General features: G+C 48.6%; 1 protein-coding gene and 2 long non-coding RNA genes across 11 annotated transcripts in view; 2 read left to right on the forward strand and 1 right to left on the reverse strand.

Moving 5' to 3' along the window:
• Nucleotides 1–25,526, forward strand: part of LOC131500448 (uncharacterized) — a 126,980-nt gene that overhangs the window by 25,471 nt on the left and 75,983 nt on the right. The gene's annotated exons all lie outside the window — the stretch shown is intronic.
• Nucleotides 1–25,526, reverse strand: part of LOC131500447 (polycystin-1-like protein 2) — a 95,135-nt gene that overhangs the window by 2,030 nt on the left and 67,579 nt on the right. Inside the window, exons 31-41 of the mRNA XM_058709710.1 lie at nucleotides 22,200–22,410; nucleotides 20,645–20,849; nucleotides 19,310–19,406; nucleotides 16,233–16,370; nucleotides 14,563–14,748; nucleotides 13,324–13,651; nucleotides 11,546–11,679; nucleotides 9,384–9,511; nucleotides 6,550–6,710; nucleotides 2,005–2,215; nucleotides 346–447 (exon numbers count right to left, since the gene is read on the reverse strand). Of these exons, the coding sequence (XP_058565693.1) occupies nucleotides 346–447; nucleotides 2,005–2,215; nucleotides 6,550–6,710; nucleotides 9,384–9,511; nucleotides 11,546–11,679; nucleotides 13,324–13,651; nucleotides 14,563–14,748; nucleotides 16,233–16,370; nucleotides 19,310–19,406; nucleotides 20,645–20,849; nucleotides 22,200–22,410 (1,901 nt within the window). The remainder of the gene's footprint in view (nucleotides 1–345; nucleotides 448–2,004; nucleotides 2,216–6,549; nucleotides 6,711–9,383; nucleotides 9,512–11,545; nucleotides 11,680–13,323; nucleotides 13,652–14,562; nucleotides 14,749–16,232; nucleotides 16,371–19,309; nucleotides 19,407–20,644; nucleotides 20,850–22,199; nucleotides 22,411–25,526) is intronic.
• On the forward strand, nucleotides 20,810–25,186 carry LOC131500451 (uncharacterized). The gene is made up of 2 exons (XR_009256297.1): nucleotides 20,810–21,288; nucleotides 22,902–25,186. It is a non-coding gene; the product is annotated as an uncharacterized LOC131500451 (long non-coding RNA).

Genomic DNA, 25,526 nt, shown 5'->3' on the forward strand with positions numbered 1-25,526 from the left:
ACTCCCTACTGCCGCCATTTCCAAATATGAGGCACCATTTCTGGCCAGGGCTGGGAGCATTCCCTTCTAGAGACCTCCCAGCCCAGTCCTCTCCTAAGTACTCAGTGCATGATGTTCTCCTGTAAGCAGGGGTTCCCAGGGCAAACTATGGGCCCTAGTATGGGGCTGTCTGCCTAGAGGAAGGGGACTGTTTATTTGTCCAAAGTTGCCTTGTGCTTGCCAGGCCATGGACCCAAGGGGTGCATCCATTCAGGGAGAGACATTTGAGGAGGGTGCTTTTTCTCATTTTCATAAAGGCTTGGTGTAGATGGCCGTGTCCATGTTCCCCCGACCCCACCCCATTACCTCTTCATAGTTAAAGATTCCTAGCTGAAGGCTGATCATTGTTTCTGCTGCATCAAAGAGGGTTTTGTAGGAACGGAGTTTCCAACCAAATATTAAGTTTGACTGTAATGGAAAGAGTCCTCATGAACAGGAAAAGAAACCAAGTGACCTCCCCACCCCCCACCCCCAAAGCCTATTGTTTGACAGAGTCTCTGTTCTGGGTCAGCCTTATCCTTGGCCCCGCAAAACCGTACCTATGGGGGCTTGCAAGTGAGTGTGTGTGTACCTACCCAGTTCTGTAAGGAATGCGTATCCCCTTCTGGGGCTCAGCACCACCCACTAGGCCCCTACTGTGTTCACTCAGATGGCTGCAGTTCACTCAGGTGACTCAGTGATGAAACTGGGCTCTCTGAGGCCCCAGCCTCTTTGCTTTGGGGGAGTTGGGTTGGATGACAACAGGCTTCTGCCTGGGCAGGGCGTCCCCTATACTTCCTCCTCACCACAGCACGCTTCCCTCCAAAGATTGCCGCTTTTATGTCAGGGAGGCCCAGCACTCCCTTTGCTCTGAATCGGTGACTTCTCATCTCCGGACACGGCCAGTGTCCCTGTAGCTCCTATACTGCAGATGGAGGACTGAATAAATCCATGTGAATTAAGGGGTCCAGTGAAGTACTTGTGATAAAACCAAACTCCAGCTTTTTAGCATACACCCCCCATCACTCCATCAGTGCTCCTTACCCCATTTCTAAGGGTGGGAGAGGGAGAGGCAGTAGTTAGGTAGTGGGGAGTCAGGGTGGAGGTGATAGGGACAGGAAAAGGATGGCTAAGGAATGGGGAGAGGACTAGAGAGAGAGTGGTAACTAGGATAAGAGAGACCACTGTGTGGTGTGCAGCTCAGGGATGGTGGAAGGTAAGACTGGATGGGGCCAAGGCAAGAACTGGGAGAGGGGCTGGGGTGGACAGTGGGTCAGGATTGGGTAAAGGGGCACGGAGGAGTGAGAGCTGTGGTATTATGGGGAACGTGGACTTGGAGGCAATGGGGGTTATATTTAGATGGAGAGCAAGATGTGGCAGAGGGTCTTTGTTTCCCACATAATTGGTAATAAAAGAGTTGGCAGTATTTTTTTTTTCATTCGCAAAAGAGACGTGACTGCCAAAATGCTCTCAGTGTCAAGGGGCTGAATGAAATGATTTTTGGCCCTGTTAAGTTCATGCCTCGTGTAGGGCACCAAGCAGTGACATAGCCTACCCATATGTAGGCTAATCTCTGCCCAATTCATCTCCAGCTCCCCCCTCCACCCCCGAGCACAGAGCGAATGCTCTAAGCGTGTCTGAGCATGTGGAGTGTCAGGAGAAGTGGCATTTCCAGGCAGGGTCCAGGTACAGAAAGGAATCCTTTATTGGAGGTAGTTGGCCCTCTTGGTCTTAGAAACTATACCTCCTTGCTCTTATCCAGCCGATGTCTCCACCCTTGCCATTTGGGGTGGCCAGTTTATGAGCCCCCAGCTGCAAAGCCCTGGACTCAGAATATCCACCGTCTCCCCCAGGTTCCAAAGTCTTAACGCTAACCCTCAGTGCATGTGCCCCTCCAACCCCCCTCCCCCCAACGACCACCACCACTGAGAAGCCTTTGCTTCCAAGGAGACCAGCCCCGAAGGTTTTACCAAAGGAACCACTCACTGCAATGGAGTAAGCCAGAAGCATGATAAGGATGACGATGATAAATCCTGAAATGTCCCCCCAAGCACGGCGCAGGGCAGATGTGATCATGTTCATTTTGGGGTTCAACCTGAGCAGATGCCAAAGCTTCACTGTGGACAGCAGTACCAGGAAGGCAATGATGTAGCCAAGGGCAGCGTCGGCTGCTGCTGTCTCACTGAAACTGATCCCCCTGTAGGACCAAAAGGGAGGGTGAGTCTCAGAGACTGTGAGAAGCTCAGCCAGAGCTCATCTGGGCTGTCAGGATGCTGGATCCTCAGCCCAGGATGCAGGATTAGATTTGTCATCATCTCAGAGCCCATCACTTCCCACAACAGATCTGGGAGATATAAGGCTAGTCCAGTTCCCCAGCTATGTAATGATGAGGTGGGGATGACAGTGATGGAGATGAGAGTAGAGATGGTGATGGTGGTGGGGATGATGGTTACGATAGGGATGACGACAATGATGGTGATGGAGGCGACGTGGTAGGGACGATGATGGTGGTGGCGAGGGTGATGGTGATGGTGGTGGGGATGATGGTTATGATAGGGATGACGACAACGATGACGATGGAGGCGATGTGGTAGCATGTTGGTGGTGGTGGTGAGGGTAATGGTGATGATGGTAGTGATGTGGTAGTGATGGGGGTCATGGGACCATTACCTACCAGTTTTGGTTAATGGCTGCAGAGCTATGGAAGAATGGCAAAGGAAGAATCCTCCCCGGGTCAAGAAGATGGAACTGAGGGAGTTCTGTGAGCCTCCCCTCCTGGTCTGGGGTTACTAGGTGCCACTTCCTCCCTCACATTTGTCTGAGTGTGTGTCCACATTACCCTTACATTTGAAGGAAGGATGGAGGATCATTCGGTTTTTGTGCTGAGGGCCTGATGAACCTCAGCTATGTTTGGCCTTTGAGACCACTGGCTGAAGCAAGTGTTTCTGTCTTTGTTTCATGGATGAGGACGAGGAAGAGTTGGCACCAGGTCACCCAGCTAGTGACATAGCGATACAACTCGTGGTGGAAGAAAAAGAGTTGGATCCAGGCCTGACTCCAAAGCCTGGTTCTTCCTGCCATCCCACCCTGCCCTTAATTCCCTTCTGTGTCTTTGTGCTTTAAATTCAGTCTTAATATCGGTGTGTCGTTCAAATGGTGTAGACCGTTATCCAGTGACATGGATGGAGCACAGGTTAAAGAACAAAATTATATGATCTCAGGTTTTAAATGCATTTAATGTACATATATAACGCCTGAGTGAAAGCTGTCCTTTTCCCTAATTTCCTGCCCTCCAGAATCTTCCTTCCCTTTGAGCATATGGGGCCGCTGGTATGGGTGGCAGCTTCTTCCTTTGGTTCCCGCAGCATCTTTCTCCTGTCTCTCTTAAAACACCTAACCCTCTCTTGCACCATTTAATTGCTCATATGCGTGGAAAAGTAGCTACGTAAGCCCTCTTTTGTGATGACGGCTCTAATGAAAGCATGGTTCTCAGCCTTGGCTGCAGGTTAGAATAACCAGGGAGACAATGAAAATACTAGAGCGGGCTTGTCCCCAGCACTGACCTAGTAGGTCTGGGATGTGGCCTGGGCATCAGGGTTTGATCATCTCCCTGGGCAATTCTGCTGAGGAGCCAGGCCTGGGAAGCACTGGGTTGAAAGGAGACTATGAAGCAAATCACTTGGTCTTAAAAAATACTTGGAAAATTCAGGATCTGGTTATAGAATGACTTATCTATTCCAACAAGCAAACGAAGTTTACAAGTTTCTGAAATTAACACAAAACTTTGGTTAATTGATTAACCAAATGCAACTGAGGGTTTCATGTAATTCCACATTTTACTCTGGTTTCTGTCAAAAGTGGCAGATTTATGTTTTCTGACACTTAGTGTGAAGAGAACTCTCTTACTATAAGATTGTTTTATAATCTGAGTAAAAACCCTGTCTATGTGGATATTGAGAACTAAATATGTTTTAGGTCACGGTGAGGAATTATAAAGCGTGGTTAATGTAGGGGGACAGTGATGATTTACAAATCACACTGGCTGTTAATGGTCTTAATCATGTATAACCTAAACTCACCACTGTTTCTTCCTAGAACTCAGGCTTTGTTCTCTAAGCAGGAGTTTTTCTGCAGAGGGTCAGATGGTATGTATTTGAGGCTCTGTGGGCCAGATAGTTTCTGTCCCAGTAACTCCGTTGACAGTTGTTATCAGGAAAGCAGCCATGGACAGTATGTAAGGAACAGGTGATGATGCAGTGTTCCATTAAAACTTAATTTACAAAAACAGGTGGCGGGCTGGATTTGGACCCCAGGTCATCTTTTGCAGATCCCTTCAAGAGTTCAAACACCTTTAAGTTTTAGAAATGCTGTTCTGCATAAGATTTACAACCTGCTTGAGTAAAAAATAAAAGCACTTCTGATAATTTCTGAACTCAAAGAACTCAACTGATACGGAGACCTTTCTGTGGAAGGGTGCCTGGAGAGAGGGTGGAACTTTTGTCCTGACTTGGCTGGCGCCATGGGCGTGGTACAGAGAAGAGCTCAGTGAGGGTTTGGGAGTTGAATGAGACCATCTAGGGTGGAGGTTAGGAATGCAGAGTTCTTATAGGCCCTGCATTTCCGTTTGCAAATTCTGTGACCTTGCACAGACATCCTTTCTGAGCCTCAGTTTCCTTATCTGTAAAAAAGGGATGTTGATAGTATTATCTTTTAGAAGTTTTAGGAAGATTAAAGTAGATGAGATAATGCTTTTAAAGTGCTGCTTTTATAACCGTATATGGCATCCAACAATAAATAAATGTTAGCTATATCAATAAAATCACTGAGTCAAGAAACACAGTGGTTTGATGTAAGGCTTGGGATCCTGGAGACTTACAAGCTAGGTTTCTTGTTGTTGTTGTTTCCTTTTTAATATATTTCCTTAAGACTTTACTTTTAAGTAATCTCTACATCCAACGTGTGGGGCTCAAACTCATGACCCTGAGATTAAGAGTTGCAAGCTCTACCAAATGAGCCAGACAGGCACCCCTTCAAGATTTTAAAACAGTTATTTATTTAAAACTTTTTTAGAGAGAGCTAGCAGGGGAGGACCAGACAGAGAATCTTAAGCAGGCTCAGCACTGGGCATGCATGGAGCCCAAAGATTTTATTTTTATGTAATCTCTGTACCCAAAATGAAGCTTGAATTTACAACCCCAAAGTCAAGAGTTGCGTGGTCTAGTGACTGAACCTCTCACACAAGGTAGGTTTAAATTACTTCTCTGCCACCTTTAAATGTAGGGCTTGAACTCACAACCCTGACTGAGATCAAGACCTGAACTGAGATCAGAGTCAGATGCTTAACTGATTGAGCCACCCAGGTGGCCCCAGGCATAGCTTTCCTGACCTCAGAAGTCATTTCAGGCCCTCTGCCATCTTGTGAATGAATGTACGGACAAAACAGCCATTATCAGGCCAGGAGGTAATTTGATCCTATGAAGGACAATCAACAATGATAAAGTGAAGACTGACCTGGCGCACATTTCTTGAGTTATCTTTGCAGGATCTAAACCCCCTTGAGTACTCAGATACCAGACCAACTAAAGCCAGAGAATTGACAATGCTGACCTTTGCCAGTCCTAGTGACTTTGACTTGGACTCAGTTACACTAAGATGACTTCTGCCCCAATTCCACGCTGTATTCTCCATTGTGTAGCCCCTTCAAGAATATGTATTCACCCTTCCCTTAAAGCTTCCCCATTTTTGTTATTTGGAGAGACCACTTTGGGAAAGATCCTTGATGTTCTCCTTTATTGCAAGTAAAATGCTTCCTTTTCCTATTCTTTGGTTTGGTCATGTCTTTTGGCCGGATGGTTCCCAAGAGACGAACCTACTTTTGGGTAATAATAACATCTACCACCTTGGGTTCTTATGAGGATCTGGTGGGTTAGTACATCCTGCCTAACAGAGTGGACCCTTTGTAAATGATGTAGGTTGTAAATGATGTAAGACACTTTGTAGCAGATGTAGGTTGACTGGCGTTCTGCTACAGATTTTGGGCAGGGACCTTACCAGGGTGTCACAAGGTCTTTTGTTTTGGTAGGATTTGCAAAAGTAAGCTTTGTTCCATTTTGTCTTAAAAGAGCCCTCTCCAACTGTGTATGCTTCAGGCCCTAAACCTGAATTTAAGTGGTAGCTATAGTTACTTTTTAAAGAGTGACCTGTGATCCTCTGAGGATCAACAGGACTTCAAAAGCCTTCCTCTGGGGGCGGCTGGGTGGCTCAGTCTGTTGAGCATCCAACTTTGGCTCAGGTCAGTTCAACCCGTGTGGGGCTCTGTCCTGACCGCTGGGAGCCCAGAGCCCACTTTGGATTCTGTGTCTCCCTCTCTCTCTGCCCCTCCCCCACTCATGGTCTGTCTCTCTCTGTCTCTCAAAAATAAATAAATGTTAAAAAAAATTTTGTTCAAAAGCCTCCCTCTGACCCTGGGGCCACAGAGCTGGAGGAAGCAGATCTAGTGTGGGAGTTGGGAGCTGAGGCAGAGCCACTTACTCCTTCCCATGGTTCCGGTAGCGCTGGATGTCACGTTCTGCCAGGACAGCCCTCTTCACAAACATCGCCAGGGCGCTCCAGCTCGCCAGGATGATGGTCAGCTCCAGAAGATTCCACTTGCTATGGAAATAGCGCCACCTCTGTTTCCTCATGAGCTTGCCCTGAGAAAGGAGCTGGAGGTTGTACCAAATGCTGTGGCCAGAAGTGTGGCTCCCCACCCCTTCCACCAAAGCTCTCCCAGCCATCCAAGATGACCCTCCAGCAGGGGTCTACTGTATCCTGGAGAGGCTCCTTAAAGCCCTGGCCCCACGTGCCTAGAGTGCCTGGGGCCTCTCCCCAGCACTGTGCACAGACCCCATCTGCCCCATCACCAACTCAGGCTGCAGAATTTGGAAGGCACAGAAGAGTAAGTACAGCAAAAATAAGAAAAACATTTAATTCTCTCTGATGCAAAAAATTGGGGAAGGAGAAAGACCCTCCCACCCTTTCACAGGGTATTTACTTCAGAAAACTTGTAATTGTGAATTCTTTCTCTGCCCCTTTGAGGTGCATGTCTATCTTTTTAAAAGTTCAGCTAGCCTCAAGAATGTTTTTCTAAAGGACCTGGGAGCTTTCTGTCTGACATGTGATCATGAAGGAAGGTAGCGCCTTCACTCCCAGTTTCCCTGGGAGGGTAGGAGCCTAATGGCAGGCACCTGGCTTCAAATTACAAAATTACCTCCCGTTGTGAATATATATGTTTATTTTTACTTTTTTTTTTAATGTTTATTCATTTTTGAGAGAGTGTCAGCAGGGGAGGGCAGAGAGAAGGGGACAAGAGGCTCTGAAGCCGGCTCTGTGCTGACAGCAGAGAGCTCGATATGGGGCTCCAACTCATGAACTGTGAGGTCATGACCTGAGCCGAAGTCAGACACTCAGCGAACTGAGCTGCCCGGGTGCCCCTATTTTTCTTTTGATAAAGATAGTTAGCAAACACAAGTGGCCACCCCAATTACCAGGTGAATTTAGAGTGGACTAGTGGGATAGATATGCCATAAATCCTCTTGAGGATTAATTAGTGTTTATCTTAAGAAGGAGTATGTAATGGGTCCTATCTGCCCAGCAATATGCAAGGGTGAGCTTACTTTCTGTTTTTGGAATCTCTTAGTGGATTGTCTGGGATGTTCCTAACTTCTAGTTTAATGCTTATTCAATAAGAAAAGTTGTTTTCTTCGGGGGAAGTGGAGAGTTATTGTTTAATAGGTACAGTTTCAGTTTTGCAGGAGGAAAAAAGTTATGGAAGGATGGATGGATGGATGGTAGTGATGGTTTTTGCACAACAACGTGAATGTCCTTAATGCCACTGAGTTGTACATTTAAAAGTGGTTAAAGCAGTAAACTTTGTTATATATTATATATACATGTTTTTATGTATATATAATAAGTAAAATATAAAATATACACAATTAAAATAACATATAACATAGAACATACACAATGGTATACATAATCTACCACAATTAGAGATAAATGAATAGATTAGAAATAACAAATAATATAATAAAAATAAATAAATTAGAAATAAATAATTTTGTTGTTTGTTTTTTTTTTTTTTTTTCTTGACCTTTGTGCCTTTGTGGAGAGGTTTTCTAGATTGGCCAGAGACTTTGATTTTAATTCTGTTTCCTCATCAGGTGTTGCAAGTCAAAAGGAATTGTGCTGTGCAAGTTCTAGGCCTCCCCCACTGTCCCCCCCCCCCAACCCCCACTAAAGAGAATCTTCTATTGTTTTTTCTATTTCCCTCCTCCTACTCACTCTTATGGAGGAAGGACTCCTGTTTGGCTAAGTGCACCTCCATCCTAAAGGGACAGAGAGAGATTTTAAAAATTGCTTAAGCAGTATTTTGAGAAAGATTTAAGGGTTTTGGAAAGAAGCGTTCTGAAGCAGCTGCAGCCATAGGGTGAGGGCAGCCTGGAGGTGGGTAGGCAGATGGGCCTCCTTTGATGTTCTAGAAAAATGCAAAGACTTAGGTTGTTCTTTGGTAACTGTTCCCTGTTTGGTTTGAACTGGCGATGTTCAGAGACCCTGTGGGATCCAGGTTTATGAGCCTCATGGTGAGGCCGAGTGTCAAGTTCAGGGGTTAGACTCTATGGGTTCAATTTTGGCCTTGGATAAATTACTTAATGTCTCTGGACTTCAGCTTCCTACTCTGCGAAATGGAGCCAATAGAACCTTTCTATTGGTATTAAAGGAGAAAATCCATGCAGCATTCTTAGCGCAATGCGTATCACGTGGTAGGCACTCAAGGTATCATCCTTATTTTCAAGTGTTTGTCGTGGCTGTTGAGCAGGGGTTAGGGATGTCCTTTTAAGAGACCTGATTCGCATTTTTGGTGGGGCAAGGGGCAGGCCATATCCCAAGCTTCAAATGAGCTCCCCGCCTCCTCAAATCCCCATCATTATCAATGTCTCTACCTTCATTTTGCAACATGGTTGTAAAAATGGCAAAGGGGATTTTTTTCCTAATTCCCAGAGACCACAGGTGAACCAAACCACATGGAGCATAGTCACCTGTCTCTGTCTCCCACCTATGACATTTTTGGAAGGTCTCAGTTCCTCTCCCTTCCCCATCCGGGAAGGACCAGCCTCTGGATCTTAGTTCCTGAGAGGTGCTGAAAGTTGGTCCTTGAGCTGGGTGGGTCCTCATGACTACAGAAGGACCGGAAAGTTGCCATGGCAAACAGGCATACAGAACCTTTCCCTCTCCCTTCCGCTGGCCTCATTCCAGGGAAGGTGTGTGAGACGGGACAGGCGCACTGCCACCTCCAGCCCAGGGAGTCCTAGTCTACCCCTCACCTGCACAATCATGTAGTAGAGAAGGAACAGGAGGTAGATGACCTCTGCTGCTACCACGAAGGGGTGCCAGCCGTCAGTGAAGGGGTACAGGCGCAGGCTTTGCAGGTTCGCATGTGCAAAGAAGGTTCCTGGGAGGCAAAACACGTTCTGCTCATTCCTGGTCACCTGCCTGCTCAGAGCCACCGCTTCTGACCGGAAGTCATCTGTGCCATGATGCAATCTCAGGCCCTTCTTAGGACTGGCCAGGGCAGAAGAGAAGATAAAGGTCCTTCAGACCCAAAAACCCAAGGGACTGGACAAGGACACACGGGGGATGCCAACGACAATGCACTTGTCAGAAAGGATGCTGGGAGCTGCACGGGGAGAGCCGTCCCCTACCCTCTGCATCTGGTAGCCTCCATTTGTGCCCTCAGTCACCTCCAGCCAGAGCACAACTGCCCACTTAACATTAATCTGCTCCAGGCTGGCTCCCTTTTTTTTTTTTTTTTTTTAACTTTTTAAGTGTATTTATTTTGAGAGAGACAGTGCGAGTGAGGGAGGGGCAGAGAGAGAGGGAGACCAAGAATCCCAAGCAAGCTCTGTGCTGTCACCACAGAGCCTGACACGGGGCTCGAACCCACAAAACCGTGAGATGATGGCCTGAGCCGAAACCAAGAGCCAGATACTTAACCGACTGAGCCACCCAGGTGCCCCAAGGCTGGCTCACTTAAAGCCAGTTCACCTAAAAAGAGTTCACTAAAGACCGATTCATCTATTGACCAATATGCCTAAAATTCAACCTTCTTTTGAATCAACTTTCATCCATTTGTGTATCTTTTCTTTTTGGCAGATATTGTAATGATATTTTAGTTATCTTTTAAGAAAAAAACCAATCTGACTAATAAGGCTACTGCCTCTGAAGACAAAGCCAACCCCAAGAATGGCAGAATGGAGAGACACAAACAACCCGAGTCCATGCCGACATCAGTGGACTGCTTGAACCAACCAGACCTGACAACCACCCCTCACTTTTCATCTTTTAGAAACATATAATTTAATCAGGTGTGTTTGGGAACAGACTGTTTAATTGGTCCTAAGAGTTGCAAAGGTGGCAAAAAGAAATAGAATATAAGTATACAAATAACCATCCCCCCCATAAAGATTTGATAGAAGTGCTTGACGATGTTGACAGTGGCCAGTGATCATAGAAGTTGAAGGCCTTTTGCTTTTCACTTTACACAGTTGTGAAATTTAAAGAACTATAGACATGTATTAGTTTTATTAAAAATGTAATTTGATGGGGCGCCTGGGTGGCTCAGTCGGTTGAGCGCCGACTTCGGCTCAGGTCACGATCTCGCGGTCCGTGAGTTCGAGCCCCGCATCGGGCCCCTGTGCTGACAGCTCAGAGCCCGGAGCCTGTTTCAATTCTGTGTCTCCCTCTCTCTGACCCTCCCCCATTCATGCTCTGTCTCTCTCTGTCTCAAAAATAAATAAACATTAAAAAAAATTTTTTTTAAATGTAATTTGATACTAAAAATCATTTAATTTTTAAAGGAGAGGTGGTTGAATTTTAGGAAAATTGATTTATTAGCTGAAGAGGCTTTAGGGCCGCATTTTCAGTAGATTTTGAAAGCGTTAAAAGAGGGAGGAGGGCAGGTAATGGGGAAAAAGATCAGAGCACAGTACATCTAGTTCAGGGAAATATTTTTGAAGCTCTTGTGTCTTACGTGTATTTGTGTGTGTGTGTTGGAATATGATGTAAAATGTACTTCATGCTGTAGGTTGAGGTACAGAGTAGTAAAGTATTATTTTAGATGAAGTTATCTGTTCCCAGGTTGCACCCTCCCCAGCTCTTCCCTGCCAGCCCCTCAACCTGCCTCCCCCAGATTGGGAAGCTCAAGAATATGAGATGCTTTCAAACCCCAACTGCGTTCCCTTAGAGTGTCTTGGGAGACAGGCCGGAGAGAAGTGAGGGCAACTAGGAATAAGGCTGGTGCAGCCCTGGAGCCTGACCTTTGGATGCCCGGGGAGAACTAAGACCCGCCCCGAATCTCCCAAACAACCATTTGCCCTGAAGCTCTGGCCCTGGGGCACCGAGGCCCAGCCTGGTCAGGAGCCCTGGCCCAGAGGGAGGGGCGTCTGTCTTCCAGAACGCAGGTGGGGTCACAGGCGAGGCTGCCCACCCAGGGCACCGGTCTCCAGGGTCAGAGTGATGATGCAGAACAGATTGACGTTGGCGTTGTAGACCGTGAACTCCACAAAAACGGCTCTGGTCAGGCTGTCCAGCCAGGTGTTGTCAAACAGGTACTGGAGAATTCTGTAGGAAGAGGCGTATTTAGAGACCTCTCCATCTGCAGTGGCTCCCTACCCGCTCTGCCCCGGGAGAAAGCCAGGGCTTCCTGTGGAAAATTTTCCCTCTGACTCAGCTCCGTGCCCTGGGCCACAGGGCCTTGGGACTGCTCCTGGGAGTGATCACAGTTTCCCACCCATGGTGCAGTGTCTTGGCACCCATGGTCTCCCGGCTGTCAGAGCAGAGGTGCTCCAAGTGTGGTCCCCGTACTGCATCCGCCTCATGTGGAAACTTGTTAGAAATGCAGATTGCCAGGCCCCACCCCAGCTCTCCCAAAACAGAAACTCTGGGGGCAGAGCCTGGGGATTTGTGCTTTGATGAGCCCTTCCTGGGATTGTGATGCTTTTTTTTTTTTTTTTTAAATTTTTATTGTGATTCTTTTTAAAGTTCAAGGATCACCGAGTAAGAGGAAGTGCGTAGAAAATCAGGGGCTTAGGTAGTCAGCCGCCGCTGTTGAAATCTCTCTTGGGCTGGCAGTTCACATAAGACCAGTTTCTGGAGGTCTGCCCACTGCTGCTGCGGAAAGAGCGTGTACTACATGGACCTGGGTTCAAACCCTGACTGCCTTGCAGGGAAACTAATAACCTCTCCATGACTCAGTTTCCTCCTCTACAATGGTGTTGACACCAGCTTGTCAGTAACACTGTGAAGAGAAAGTGTGTGTGTGTGTGTGTGTGTGTGTGTGTGTGTGTGTGACAGCAATAATGATGGACTATTTTTAAATATTTTAAAACATGCCCTGTCTCCAGTGGGTCTGTATCCTGCTTGGTGTGCAGAAGAAAGAGTATCAGTTGTTCCAAGTGGCAGGAAAACACCTTTTGTGCCAAAAGAAACTATCCCTGACCTGTCCTTAATCCCAGGGGTCCCCTGCCAGTTGTTCTCCTTGGGGATTTGTTACCAGTGTTCCTCGGTTTTGTAAGAATACAGGGAGGAGACCGAGGTTCACGTGGATTCACTAACTTGCCTGGGTCTGCAAAGTTAACAGGAAACTGTGCCAGGGTTTAACACCTCTGACGCTCGAACTCTCGAGTGTGCCGGGAGAGGTGGTCTGCATGTGCCCTGCGTGTCCTTGCACCACCATGTTGGGTGTTCCAGGAATGCAGGGTCCTCTCTGGGCTTTACCCAAGCCATTTCTCGAGGCTGTGTTTATAGTGAGCAACCTCAGGAGACGAAGGTGAGATGGCATCCTTCGGACAAAGAGCAGGCTTGCTTCTGCTACCATAAAAACAGTGAATGCTCCAAACTCTGTGTTATTCTCTGGTCCTGTAATTCACTGTGCATAGCAGAATTCTGGGTAAGGTGAAGAGCCTTAATCGCTTCCCATCTGCCTGGTGGTGGACAGCTTTGTGTGGTTGGTGGAATTCCCCATCCCTACACTGGCTCCAGCCGAGGCCACCGGACTCAGCCCACGAGCCTGAGGGTGCTGGAGAGGGACCTCCCCTCCACCTGGGAGACTCCAGTGTCCAGGGGCCTGGAAATCCCATCTGCATACTTCAGAGACCCCCAGTCTCTCCCCATAGCAGCGTGAATGGACTTGGCTACACCCCCCAATCAGACCTGGACTCTAGCACCTGGCTTTCCTTGGCCACATGTGAATCAAGTGAGTCTTACCTCGATGTGCTTCTGCGATCGGTCCCCAGGGGGGCCACGTAACCGCCTCCCCGGTACATGGTTAGTTTGCCCCAGAAGGGATACCCTCGGCGCTGGCTCTGGCTCTCGTACTGCCAAGCCCGGGAGAGGCCGCTGCTGTTGTTGAGGACGGAGGCATTCCAGCCTTCCCCATAGTCTGACAGGTCTTCAACATCCAGGGAGTAGGGTGCGCGGCACCCATGACGAGAAGCCTGCAGCTGTGGGGCACGAGAGCAAGAGCTTTCCCGGACCCTCACTTGGCGAATCTGGGCACTGCCAACCAGCCTGGAGTTGCCATCAGTGACAAAGCCTGGAGATGAAAATCCAGTAGGTCAGTGTGGTCATCAAAATCATTTTCGCGCATTCCAAGTTCCCCGGACTGGACGCTAACGTGAACTTCAGTGTAGCCGTTGTGAAATAGTCAAGAGTAGTTCATGGCCAACCATAGGACACATTCACCACCATCTCCCTACTTGGGCGTCATCCAGTTCCCACATAACTTCTCTTGAGGAATGGTACGGCCTCCATCCAGTCATCACCTTGGAGACCCTTTGTGCCCTTTCCCTCAATGCGCACATCCCAATCGTCAACAAGGCCTGTCAACTCTCCCTCTTCAGTGTTGTCTGCAGCCATGCCCCTCTCTCCGTCACCCTAGCCCCTCACTCCTGCATCAGCCCCATCATTTCTCCCTAGTATCCTAACGACTCTCTGCTTCAACTTCCACATGATTCCAGAATGATCCTTCTTAAACACAGAGTTGGTTGTTATTCTCTCATGGAGAAACTGTCAGTGGCTTCCTGTTTGCTTAGGCATAAACTGTGGACTTCTGAGGCCCTTCATGATCTTGCCCCTGTTTCTGTCTCCTGCTTTGCTTCTCACTGGTCCTCAACTCCTAGCCTACACCCAGTGCTTTATAATTCCAGGAATGTGCTGTGGCGTTTCAGGCTTGCCTTTTCTCATGTTATCCCTTCTGCCTGGGTTCTGCCTCCATGTAGCCAATTCGTGCTTGGTTGTCTCTCGTTCAGGAAGTCCTCCACTCTGCACCCAGGGAGCTTTAGGGCTCCTGTCTCGTGCACACACAGCCCTCTGAGGGTCACTCCTTCAAAGCATATCGTCCCGTAGTTATCGGTTGTCTGTAATGCTGATGGTGACAGTGACCCATGCCTGTTCTCAGGAATATGCACAAGGGGCTGACACATGTCCTGGGAGAGGGGAGAGTACCTGGGTAGTGACTGTACAGGTTGCTCACGAGGGTGGTGTTGGCCCATGTGAAGAACTCCCGGAAGCCCAGCACAGCCGAAAAGCCTTGGGTGAAGCTGTGCTCGAGGTGTCTGTTGAAGTGGTAGGTGCTAGGGTCCCTCTGCCCGTAGGCGACCAGCAGCAGCATCCACAGGAAACCCAGATATGCTGGGAAGGGAGGCATAGCCCTGGTCACACAGGGGCCCCAGCCCCAAGCCCAAGGCAGGAAATAGAATGGTGCATAGCAAGGCCTTGTAGACCAGCTACTCACCAGCCCCCAGTGACAGTGGAACCAATCCTTAGACAGCAGAAAGGAGTAAAGTCCACAGAGCAGAAGCCTCCTGCCTGGGTTCCAATCCTGGCTGTGCCACTTCCTATCCATGTGACTTTCACAAGTGACTTACCCCTCTGCCTTACTCTCCTTGTCTGTGAAATGGGGACAATTCTATTCACAGGGTTGTGATGAGGGAGTCAATAAATCAATATTTATAAACCACTTAAAAATAGTGCCTGCACAGAATTCATGCTCCATAAATGTTTCTTAAAAAGAGTCTTTTAAAAATGGGCCTCTGCCATGTTGCAATGCTGAGGACAGAGCAATGAAAATGACCGTTGTGTTCCCTGCCCTCAGGGAGGTTACCTGTAGACAGGTGAATGTGATGTAAGGGCCCTTTAGGTACAAAGATTTCATTTAGGATGCCACATACCAAAATCTTAGGGGGATGCAGAGCCTTACTGATCCAGAATCTCTGGGTCCAGAGCATAGGAATATACATTCCAGCAGCCCCTGCCTGGGATGTTGGAACTCCGCCCGTACCCCTGTGCTCTCTTTATTCCGTACATGATGCTACTTCTATGCAAGCTTCCCTGCTCTCCATTTGTCTGGCCGTAATGTACTCAGCCAGTGGGAAGGCAGGCTGGGAGTGCTGCAGGGTCAGTGTCCTCCCTGGAAGCAGCCCTCACCAGTGACCTGCGAGTGACAACTTGGGGGCGTGTACTACATACTCCCACAGAGGTCCCAAGCAGGACTGGGCTCCAATTCCCACATGGAACCCACTCATCACCACATCTTCTGTTGCCCGCCTTCTCTCTTCTGTACTTTCCTTTTCTCTGCCAGTGGTTCCCAGGATCACCTCCCCAACCAACTGCTTGTACCCAAATCTGCTTGTGGGAGAACCCAGACTAAGATATACAGAAGCTCCTGGTCAACAGGAGCTTGGGGAGCTTTTCTGAAGACACCCAATCTTTGGGCTGAGAATAAAAGAATAAGGAATTAGCCAGAAGGAAAGGTAGGGAGGAGGGGAGGCACATTCCAGGCAGGTTAGATTAGCCTGTGCCAAGGCCTGGGGTCTGCAGAGGGCAAGGAGTCCCAGGAGCTGTAGAACACGGTGTGACAGAGCTCAGGGCACACGGGCCAAGAGAGGTGACCCAGGGTGGGCAGAGCCACAGTAGGGAGCTCAGATTTTACCCTAAGGTTCATGTGAGGCCACCAAAGGATTTTCAGCATGGGGGAGAAGCTGGGGCAAGTTGATATTTAGGAAAATAGGCCCAGAGGCAGTGTGGGTCTGTCAAAGATTGCACCGTTGGCTGTTCAAGTCTTTGCTGACAACCAGCGAGTGGGGAGACTGCTTGTGGGTGACCTTGCTGCCTACCCAAGATTTCTCTGATGAAGGCAAATGCCTTCTGTTCCTTGAGGTGTGTAGTTTTCATCTTCTCGATGTCAGTGGCCAAAGGTGGCTGGTAGATGTCCTTTCTGCTGCACCTTCGTGCTCGGAACAAGGCAGAGGGGTCTGTGAAAGCAAGGACACAAGGACTGTCCCCCAGGGGGCGGTGGAGCTGCCCTCTGCTTTTGCAGCCAGGAGCCATTTCCCAACACTGCCCTCCACACCTCCGCCCCTCCATCCCCACACCCAGAATTCTGTCCCTTCTCCTTCCACAGAGAATTCTCCTCGTACTGAAAGCACAACGCTCCCCGCCCCCCCCCCCTCCCCGCCATGCTCTTGGACTCTGAGATAGATCCCAGTGCTCTGAAATTTTGATGGATGGAAGAAGGAGGGTAACTAATATTTCCAAGTCTTGTCATGTCTAATTCTAAGTATCTTCTTTTTCCAAGCCACTTTACTAAGCTATAATTTTCGTAAATATTCCCATTGGAAGTCTACAATTCAGTGATTTTAGTAGATTTATAGAGTTGTGCAACCATCACCACAACCTCATTGTACAACATTTTCATCAACCCAGAAGGTTCCCTCATATCCCCATGAAGTCAGTCCCCACTCCCACCCTCAGCCCCATTAATTTGCTTTCTGTCTCTATAGATTTTGTTCCTGGATATTTCATATAAATGGAATCATGCAGTGTATTGTTTCTGGTGTCTGGTTTCTTTCACTTAGCATAATGGATTGGAGTCCATCCATGTTGTTGTGTAATTAGTATTTAGTTCCTTTTTTTGGTATGGATATACTCCTGTATGTTTTTATCCACTCATGTCTGGATTGTTCCTAGTTTTGCCTATTATGAGTAATGCTGCTATGAACGTTCGTGTACAGGTGTTGGTATGGACATATATTTTCATTTCTCTTGGGTAGATTCCTAGGAATGGCCATTTGGCTGTTTCAAATGAACCTGCTGTGGACATGTAGCTACAAGTTCCTGCATGAAAATAAGTCTTCATGTCTCTGGGATAAATGCCCAAGAATGTAATCGCTGGGGCATATGGTAAGACTGTTTTTAGATTTAAAAGGAACTGCCAAACTCTTTTCCAGAGTGACTGTACCATTTTACATTCCCAGAAACACTGTGTGAATGGTCCAGTTTCTCTGCATCCTTGTCAGCATTTGCTATTATCACCATTTTTCATTTTTCATCCCGATAGGGGTGTATTGTCCCCACTGTCTTTTGAATCTATGCCTTTCTTTCCAACCCCACTACCAGTACCTATAATCTCTTGTCTGGACCTTTCCAGTAGTCTTTTGTTCATTTGACCCAACACTTCTGGTCTCCTAAAAGCAGTTATAGTAATGTTTCTCAAACCATAAGATAGATCATGCCTCTCGTATTTAGCCCTCCAAAACCCCAGCATTGACCCAGGTGCTACAAGGCCCTGTTCCCCACCCACCTCTCTGCCCTCATTTTGTTTTTTCCTCCCTCCCTTCTTCCTTCCTTTCTTAGAGAGAGTGCACACAAGAGAGTGTGCGGGGCAGAGGAAGAAAGAGAATCTCAAGCAGCCTCCATGCTTGGCACAGAGCCAATTAGAGGCTTGATCTCACAACTGTGAGATCATAACCTGAGACGAGGTCGTAGGCTTAACCGACTGAGCCACCCAGATGTCCCTGCCCTCATTTTGAACCATTCTCCCCCTAATTCCCTATGCTTTGGCTACACTGTCAGTAGTCCTACAAAATGACAAGCCCTGTCCCACCTCAGGGCCTTTGCACGTGCCCAATGTGCAGTCCCTCCCTGCACCAGGCTCCAGGAACCAATGGAGGCACCACCTCAGCAGAGAGGCCTGCACTTTCCCGTTCTCTCCGTAAGTTCTCACATTGCACACTTGCATGTCTGCTTGTGTTGTTTACTTGTTTAATGCGTCTCCCCCAGTGGGCTGTGCTTTCCGAGGGCAAGCTGCTCCATCCAGTGCTGTGTTGCTTGGGATGAGAGCAGGGATTGGCTTCAAATTGTCAAGAGGAAACCTTTTCAGGGTCATGAAGCTGCTCCAAATCTGAATTGAGATGATGGTTGCACAGCTATATACATTTACTAAAATCAGTGAATTACACACTTACAGTGAGTGGATTTTATGTAAATCATGTTCCTGAGCCATCGAACTGCATGGCACACAGCAAGTACTCCCTGAGTAGCTGCCAAAGGAATGACTAAATGAATATTTAATTGTTCTGGAAGCTGGTGTCTCCTTGGGCAAAAATTACTCTTTTATCTTGGGGAGAAGATTTTAATGGACCTTTTGGATCTGCAGAGCCAAAACCAAGAGAAAAACAAATGCAAACCCTACCCCAGAGTGGAAGGATACTCTAGGAGGTAACCCCGCTGTATAATGTCTGTACAAGAATGTAGGCATGTCTTTGGTTGATTTGTTTCTGTTTTCTTTTCCCTGAAAGTCAGAGTCTCTGCGTGGGACTATTTATTAGAGTGTTGATTCTGTTCTGTTTGCTTGTTTTGTGTGATGGTCTTGTTGTAGGCATTCTCTGGAGTGTGGGTTGAGAAGTGAGATATCAGGTTGCAGGGAAAGGTGCTGCTCCGTGGCCCTCCTCCAACAAGGGTCAGCATGGCTCTGTTCCAATTAAACTTTGTTTACCAAAACAAGTAGTGGGTTCCATTTGTGCCCTGGGCTGTAGCTTGCAGACCCTTGTCCTGGAACTCTTTGCAGCCCAGCTGCAAGCATGTTCTGTTTTCTAAAGGCCAGGGGCCTGGGCCTTGGGGGAGAAAGCTGCTTTCTTGGGATTACACAGAGAATGATGGCCATGCAGAGCACGGCCCCCAAGAGGCCTCTTTTGGGCAAGGGGTCCTGCTTGGGGGCAAGAGAGAGGGCTGGGGTAGAGAAGAAACAAGGTTGCCCTGGAGACAGGGAAGGAGTCATTTGTTTTTGGATGGGTCAGGGGTACTTCCCCAATCAGGGGTGAAGGAATGTTGGAGCAAGAAGGTCAGCAGCTGGGCCCTGTAGGGCTCAGCCTCATCAGTTTCCAGGTCCCTGCCTCTACCTGTGTACCATTACCTGGGCCAGACAGATCTCCTGGGAGGGAGGCCACGGGCTCGTCCTCATCCTCCACTTTCTTTAAAACCAACGCGAAGAAGGCAGCAAAGCCCAGCACCTGGGAAACACCCATTGTGAATCCCAGGCCCGAGCTGGCACCTATCAACTCCTGATCTGGGAGGAGTGAGGATCGGGGTCAAATCTGTAGAAACCTTGCTCTGGGGAAGTCAAGTGGGAACCAGCCCATCCTGTGCCAGGAGGGGGCGCGGCTGTGAGGCGAGAGGATCGGGGCGGGGCGGAGGGGGGTGGCGGCACCTGGCCACCAAGCAGGCACAGATAGTGGATCTTGGGCTTTCCGTACTTTTCAGACCAAAGCCTTTCCGCCTGCGCCCTCCTGCTGCCAGAGCTCTCTCTTATCTCTCCTACTACCTCAAGTACTGAGTGACATCTTCCTCCTCCCTCCGTCCCTCCTTCCTTCCTCCTGCATTGATTCACGGGCACATGCAGGGGAGGGGCAGAGAGAGGGAGAGAGAAAGAGAATGTCAGCACAGAGCCCCACTCGGGGCACGAACCCACGAACCGTGAGATACTGACCTGAGCCAAAATCAGGAGTCAGACACTTAATGGACTAGGCCACCCCAGGGGACCCTATATCTTCTGATAAAGGCTATTTGGGGCAGAACTGGGGACTAACTGGTAAAATGGGGATGAGGGATTTGGCACATCTTTTAAGTATAAAGAATCACTGTAAATGTCCCCTCCTTTTGCAGGTGCCCCACCTCCCCCGCCACACACAGCATTCCTCCTCTCTGACTCTGTCCAGCGGGAGCTGTGGCTCCAAGCTCCAGGCCGGGGCTCAGTATTTCTCCAACTCTGGTAGTAACTTTACATTTCAGAAATAGGAGTGCATCTTCCAATTGATGCACACATTTAATGACTTGGTATTTTTCTTTTCTGAAGGTGAAGTTCTTGTAAATTGCTAGCCTGTCTCACAGTTAAAAGGGTCTTAGAACTGAGGAAATACGGTTTTACTCATATTTTACATGTGTGCCCTAGGGCGGGATTTTGTGACCTTACCTTCCTAACCTTGGGTTCTCATACAACGGAGGCAAGGACCCTCCTGAGGGTGACTGTGACGGGGACGTACCACACCTTGGTAAGCCTCTAGGGCTGGCCTAGAGTCTCAGTCCCAGAGCCTCTGTCCCCAAACTCGGATTGTCTCGGCAGTTAATGTCATCATTGCCAACCAGGTGCTGTGTAAGCTGGTAATGAATAGATGAAGGGATGGTAGAAGCCTAAGGACAGGTCAGCTGGCAGGAGGGAAAGTGTGGGCACAGGGGACCAGGACAGCCTGACCTTCAGAGGCTGGGTGACAAACACACTCTCCACGAAGGAGACGGCCACGGAGAGGAGCCATTTGAGGGAGCTGGCCCGCCCGTAGTGCAGGCCGTAGAGCATGGTGAAGAAGGCCGCCACGCCGCTGGTGGCCGCCACCAGGAGCCAGCCCCCCAGGACACACCACCAGGGCAGGCCGCGAGGAGGCTTGCTCGCCATCGGGGAGCTGAAAAGGAGCGGGGTATGATCAGGGTGGCGCACCTACCAGGCTCAGGTTCACATGCCACTTCACCCACCAGCTGCATGACTGTGGCTGAGCTCCTTGACCTCTCAGACCTCAGTTTTCTCCTCTGTATCTCGTACCCGCCTCAAAGGGCTTCATTCTACATTCTGTCCGGTTTACATACTTTTATTCTACTGAGGTCACGTTTATTCGGTGCTTTACACAGATTTGCTCCCATTACTCATGGGAAGCCTAGATAGCTGGTACTATATAATTTTTTAAACTTTTCTTTAATGTTTATTTATCTTAGAGAGACAGGGGGACAGAGGATCCAAAGCAGGCTCCGTGCCTTCTTTGCAGAGCCTTACATGGGGCTCCATCCCATGAGCCGTGAGATCATGACCTAAGCTGAAGTCTGACACTGAACCAACTGAGCCACCAGGTGCCCCGCACGTTTTTTTATTATGAAAATTTCTCATCCTACAAAAATCAGTTAGCACTACAAACCCTGAACAATTAGTTTCAACAGCCAAGGGATGGCTGTTAGACTCATTTCATCTACCTTCTCTTTCTCTCTCTCTCTCTCTCCCTCCTCTCCTCTCTGTCTCTGTCTCTGTCTCTTTCTCCCTCTCTGGGATATTTAAAAATAAATTCCAGACCTAATATAAAAGCATCCCTAATTACTTCAGAATATTTCTCAAAAATGGTCATTTTCTTACTGAATGACAGTAATAAATTTTCACACCTATCAAAATTACCAATTCCTTAATGTTGTCTAATAACCTGTCTATATTCACATTTCACTGATTATCTTTAAAAATGTATTTTAAAAATGTTTTATCTTTGAGAGAGAGTGTGTGCACACGTGAGCAGGACAGGGGCAGAGAGAAAGGGACAGAGAAAATCCCAAGCAGGATCTGCACTTCCAGCAAAGAGCACAATGGGAGGCTTGATCCCAGGAACATGAGAGTTGGACGCTTAACTGACTGAGCCATCCAAGCACCCCTAAAAATGTATTTTAAGTTTGACTTAGGAGATAGGAATTATCATTCCCATTTTACAGATGAGAAAACCGAAGCGCAGAGAAGTTGAGGGACTTGTCCAAGGGTGCACAGTTAGGAAACTGCCCACATGAATATGGCTATACACTGTGAGGTGCTCTACAAAGGGCTAAAAACTGCCTTTTGGCAGACTGCCCTGTTCAAAGCCTTCCTCCCTGAATTTGTGCAGGAATCCTGAATCCCTTCTGCCTGCAAAGATCTGGGTGAACATCCTTCCAAGGTTTCCTGGGCTGCCTTCTCTCTGCAGGCCCCTCCTCTGGTGCCCACTCAGCACCTGGGGGGAATGGATTACCTGGTGCATGCCTGGGGTGGGGTGCCCAGCCGGCCCCCAAGGCGGCCCTTCAGGGTCTGTAGCTGGCTGAGGGCCCGGGCGTGGCTCTGGCACTGGGAGAGGCCGCAGGGCCCCACCAGCTGAAGCTCCTGCTCCATATGCTCCAGCTGAAGGTAGAGACACCGCCTGTAGGCATTGTCCTTCCAAGGGTCACTTGGGCGTGGCACCTGTTCTGGAGGACAAGGGAGAGAAAGCGCCTCAGCTGGTGCCGAAGGACAGAGCGGACAGCCTGCCAGAATGACAGCAGTGTTAGTGACGGCTTTCTTGTATCGAGCGCTTGCTGTGTGCCATGCCGTGAGAGATCTGGGCTCAGATGGGGAGAGGTACCAGGCTCCCATGGCCAGTTAGCACGCGTAGGCTGCTCTTAACCTTTTAGCAAGGGCACTCTCAAAGCTTCCTTCCACATGGGCAGAAGAGAACAGAATAAATGCCCATCACTTGCCACAAGAGCCAACCTTGGGCTAATCTTGTTTTGTCTCTGCCCCGCCCTCCAACATCCCCCACTTTTTTCTTCTTCTGGAATACTTTAGAGCAAATCCTAGACATGGTGGTATCTCATCAGCAAATATTTTGATATATACAAGATTTGCCTCCTGCCAAGATTTGCCTGGTGTCGGTCTTAGCCTTTTGTTTTCAACTTTTTTTTTTTTTAATCATGAAAAGGGTCCAGCCTACAAAAGCAGAGAGTGTGAGGACATGAGCCTGTACACACCCACGGCTCAGGATTACCAACTCGTGGCCACTCATGCTTCACCTGCACCCAGCCCGCCCTCTCTCCACGGGGATGATTTTGAAGCAAATTCCAAGGCCCAGGTCATGTCCCTAAATATCTCAGTATGCTTCTCCATTGCTTCTAGGATGTGCTATAATGCTACAGTGTGCTTCTAAAAATAAAACCACGGTGTCATTGTCAGCCTTTGAAACGAGTGATGATAATCCCTTAATAGCACAAAATAGCCAGTCACTGGCCAAATTCCCTTGATAATCTCATGAATGTTTTCCTACAGTTGGCTTGTTCACATTTCGGCTTCCTAAAAAGTTAAACAAACAAACAAAAAACCCATAAAGGTGTTTTTTGTTTTAAATGACTCATTGCAGGAAAGAAACAACGTTGACTTTTCCACTGTTGTCCATGTATTTAAGGGATGCATGGCCTCTTCCAGCGGAACCAGGTCTGGGTCTCTGACCCTGAGCTGGGAGGCAGGCGCCCAGGGGCACCTTCTCCTGGGACAGTAAAGAGCGCAGGTCCAGCGTTTGTCTTTGCAAAGGGTACGTGAAGCCAGATATGGGAGGTGACAGGAGAGAGCACCCTTGCCCCACAGCTCCCCGGCAGTCACCAGTGAGAAGTGAGCGGGAAGGTAACCCGCTGTGTGAAGAAAGGTGCAGCAGGGCTCGGGCTAGATGCAGGGGAAGGTCTGGGGCAATGTCGACTCTGTCTCCCTGACTCAGGCCTTCTCCCTCACCCTCCTTCCTGGGTCTGCCTAGCCGAGGCCACAGCTACGGGTTCTGACATCAACAGCCTTCAGGTTGCAAGCCCTCAGGCAGTGTTTCTGGAAGATACCATCACTCCCTATCAATCATAACACCACTGAAGACCTGCTTTGTATCAGGCTGAGCACGTGTCTTGTGACCTCATTCAGTCCTTGAAATGAGCCAAGAGGCTGGATGGATCAATCCTCCCGTTTCATAGGGGAGGAAGCCAAGTCGCAGGTTGAGCAACTTGCCCAAAGTTGCACAATTGCTGGTGCGGCTGTGAAAGCCCCAGGACCTGGCTGGCTCCAGAGTCCACGTTCTGAGGCCTCTGCTAGGAAGACCAAGCCCCAGACTCAAGGCCAGACGTCCAGTGCAGGCATCAGTGGAGCTCCTGCAGAGTCGGCCTTCATAGGCAGCCCAAACCCAGCTCTCTGGAGCATGGGGGTCAAGGTGGAGCTGACCGTGGGGTCAGCGTGGGCCCGGCCATGAGGGCCATAAGTGTTACCAGTGAGGAGTTGGGATCTTGTCTTGAGGGCACTGACTCTCCACACTCAAAGTGTGCTCAAAAGTTGCCTAAGTGACTGGTTAAAATGCAGATTCTGGCCTCAGCCAGAAGCTAATTCACTATATCAGTGGTGGGACCAAGAGTTTATGAATTCAGATTCCCCATTCTGTAGACTCCGTGTCTGTATTCTAAACAAGATTTACACAGTGATCGGCCTTGTGTGTTAAAAATGGCAGCATTCTTAGCCCACACTATCCAGTATGATAGCCACTGGCCCCATCAATTAAATTAAAATTAATTAAAATTACCATTAAAGAATTCAGTTCCTTAGTCACACTAGCCACATTTCAAGTGCTCAGGAGCTAAATGGGGCCGGTGGCTGTCATACCGGATGGCACTGACACAGAACATTGCCAGCACTGTGAGAAGTTCTATTGGACAGCCTGTTCCGAACCCTGGCAACATCGATGTGGGTGGAAGATGAACAGAAAAGGGGCAAGTGGGGAGTCAGAGAGAGTAGTCCAAACCAGAATAATGTGCCATATATAGAACTCAATAAAAATGAAATGATGTTACTAAATTTTAGCTGAATACTGTTTCAAAAAGCTCTGAGTTTGAGATCTGCTGTTTTTCTGCCAGAGAATTAACCCAGTATTAAAAGGGTGTTAAAGACACACAAGTACCAAACGGAGATTTGCTCCCAGAAGGGTTGGAAGAGAATGGAGGAGTGACTTCTCACCCTGCCACTCCGTGTTCTTTACTGTCTTTCTACTGCCCTGTCCACCATCTTGTGCCCTGCCCCTTAAATTTTGAAATGGGTCTGGTTTGACTTTGCACCCCCCAGCACTTCACAGAAAGGAAACTGAGGCGTGGAGAATTGAAGTAACCTGCCCCACATCCCACAGCCCGTTAATCGCAGAGCCAATACCCAGAGTTGTCAGGGTGGCCAATGCTCCCCTTAACACATAGGCCAATGCTCCCCTTTCTGCTTTGTGCATTCCATCATGACCTGCTGTGCTGACGTCATCCCACTCACATTCGTTGTGTGCTTTCTATGTGTTGCATGGGGCCAGGCCTGAGACAGATGGAGACAGGACAGGGATAGGCTCCCACCTCACAGAGCTCACGCTCCAGCAAGGTTGCTGTAGATTTTAAATAGCTCTTCACACAAGTCACGATGTGGCAGCAGGCACTGTCAGAGCGACGCGAGAGAAGCTTAGGGGCTAAAGGGTATGTGTCTGGAGGCCCCGTTGTGGCACTGGGGGTGGGGCTGCTCCCCTGAGGAAGGAGTGTTTAAACCAAGACTAAGG

The sequence above is a fragment of the Neofelis nebulosa genome, chromosome 17 (assembly GCF_028018385.1).
Source record: "Neofelis nebulosa isolate mNeoNeb1 chromosome 17, mNeoNeb1.pri, whole genome shotgun sequence".
In the NCBI taxonomy this organism is placed as follows: domain Eukaryota; kingdom Metazoa; phylum Chordata; class Mammalia; order Carnivora; family Felidae; genus Neofelis; species Neofelis nebulosa.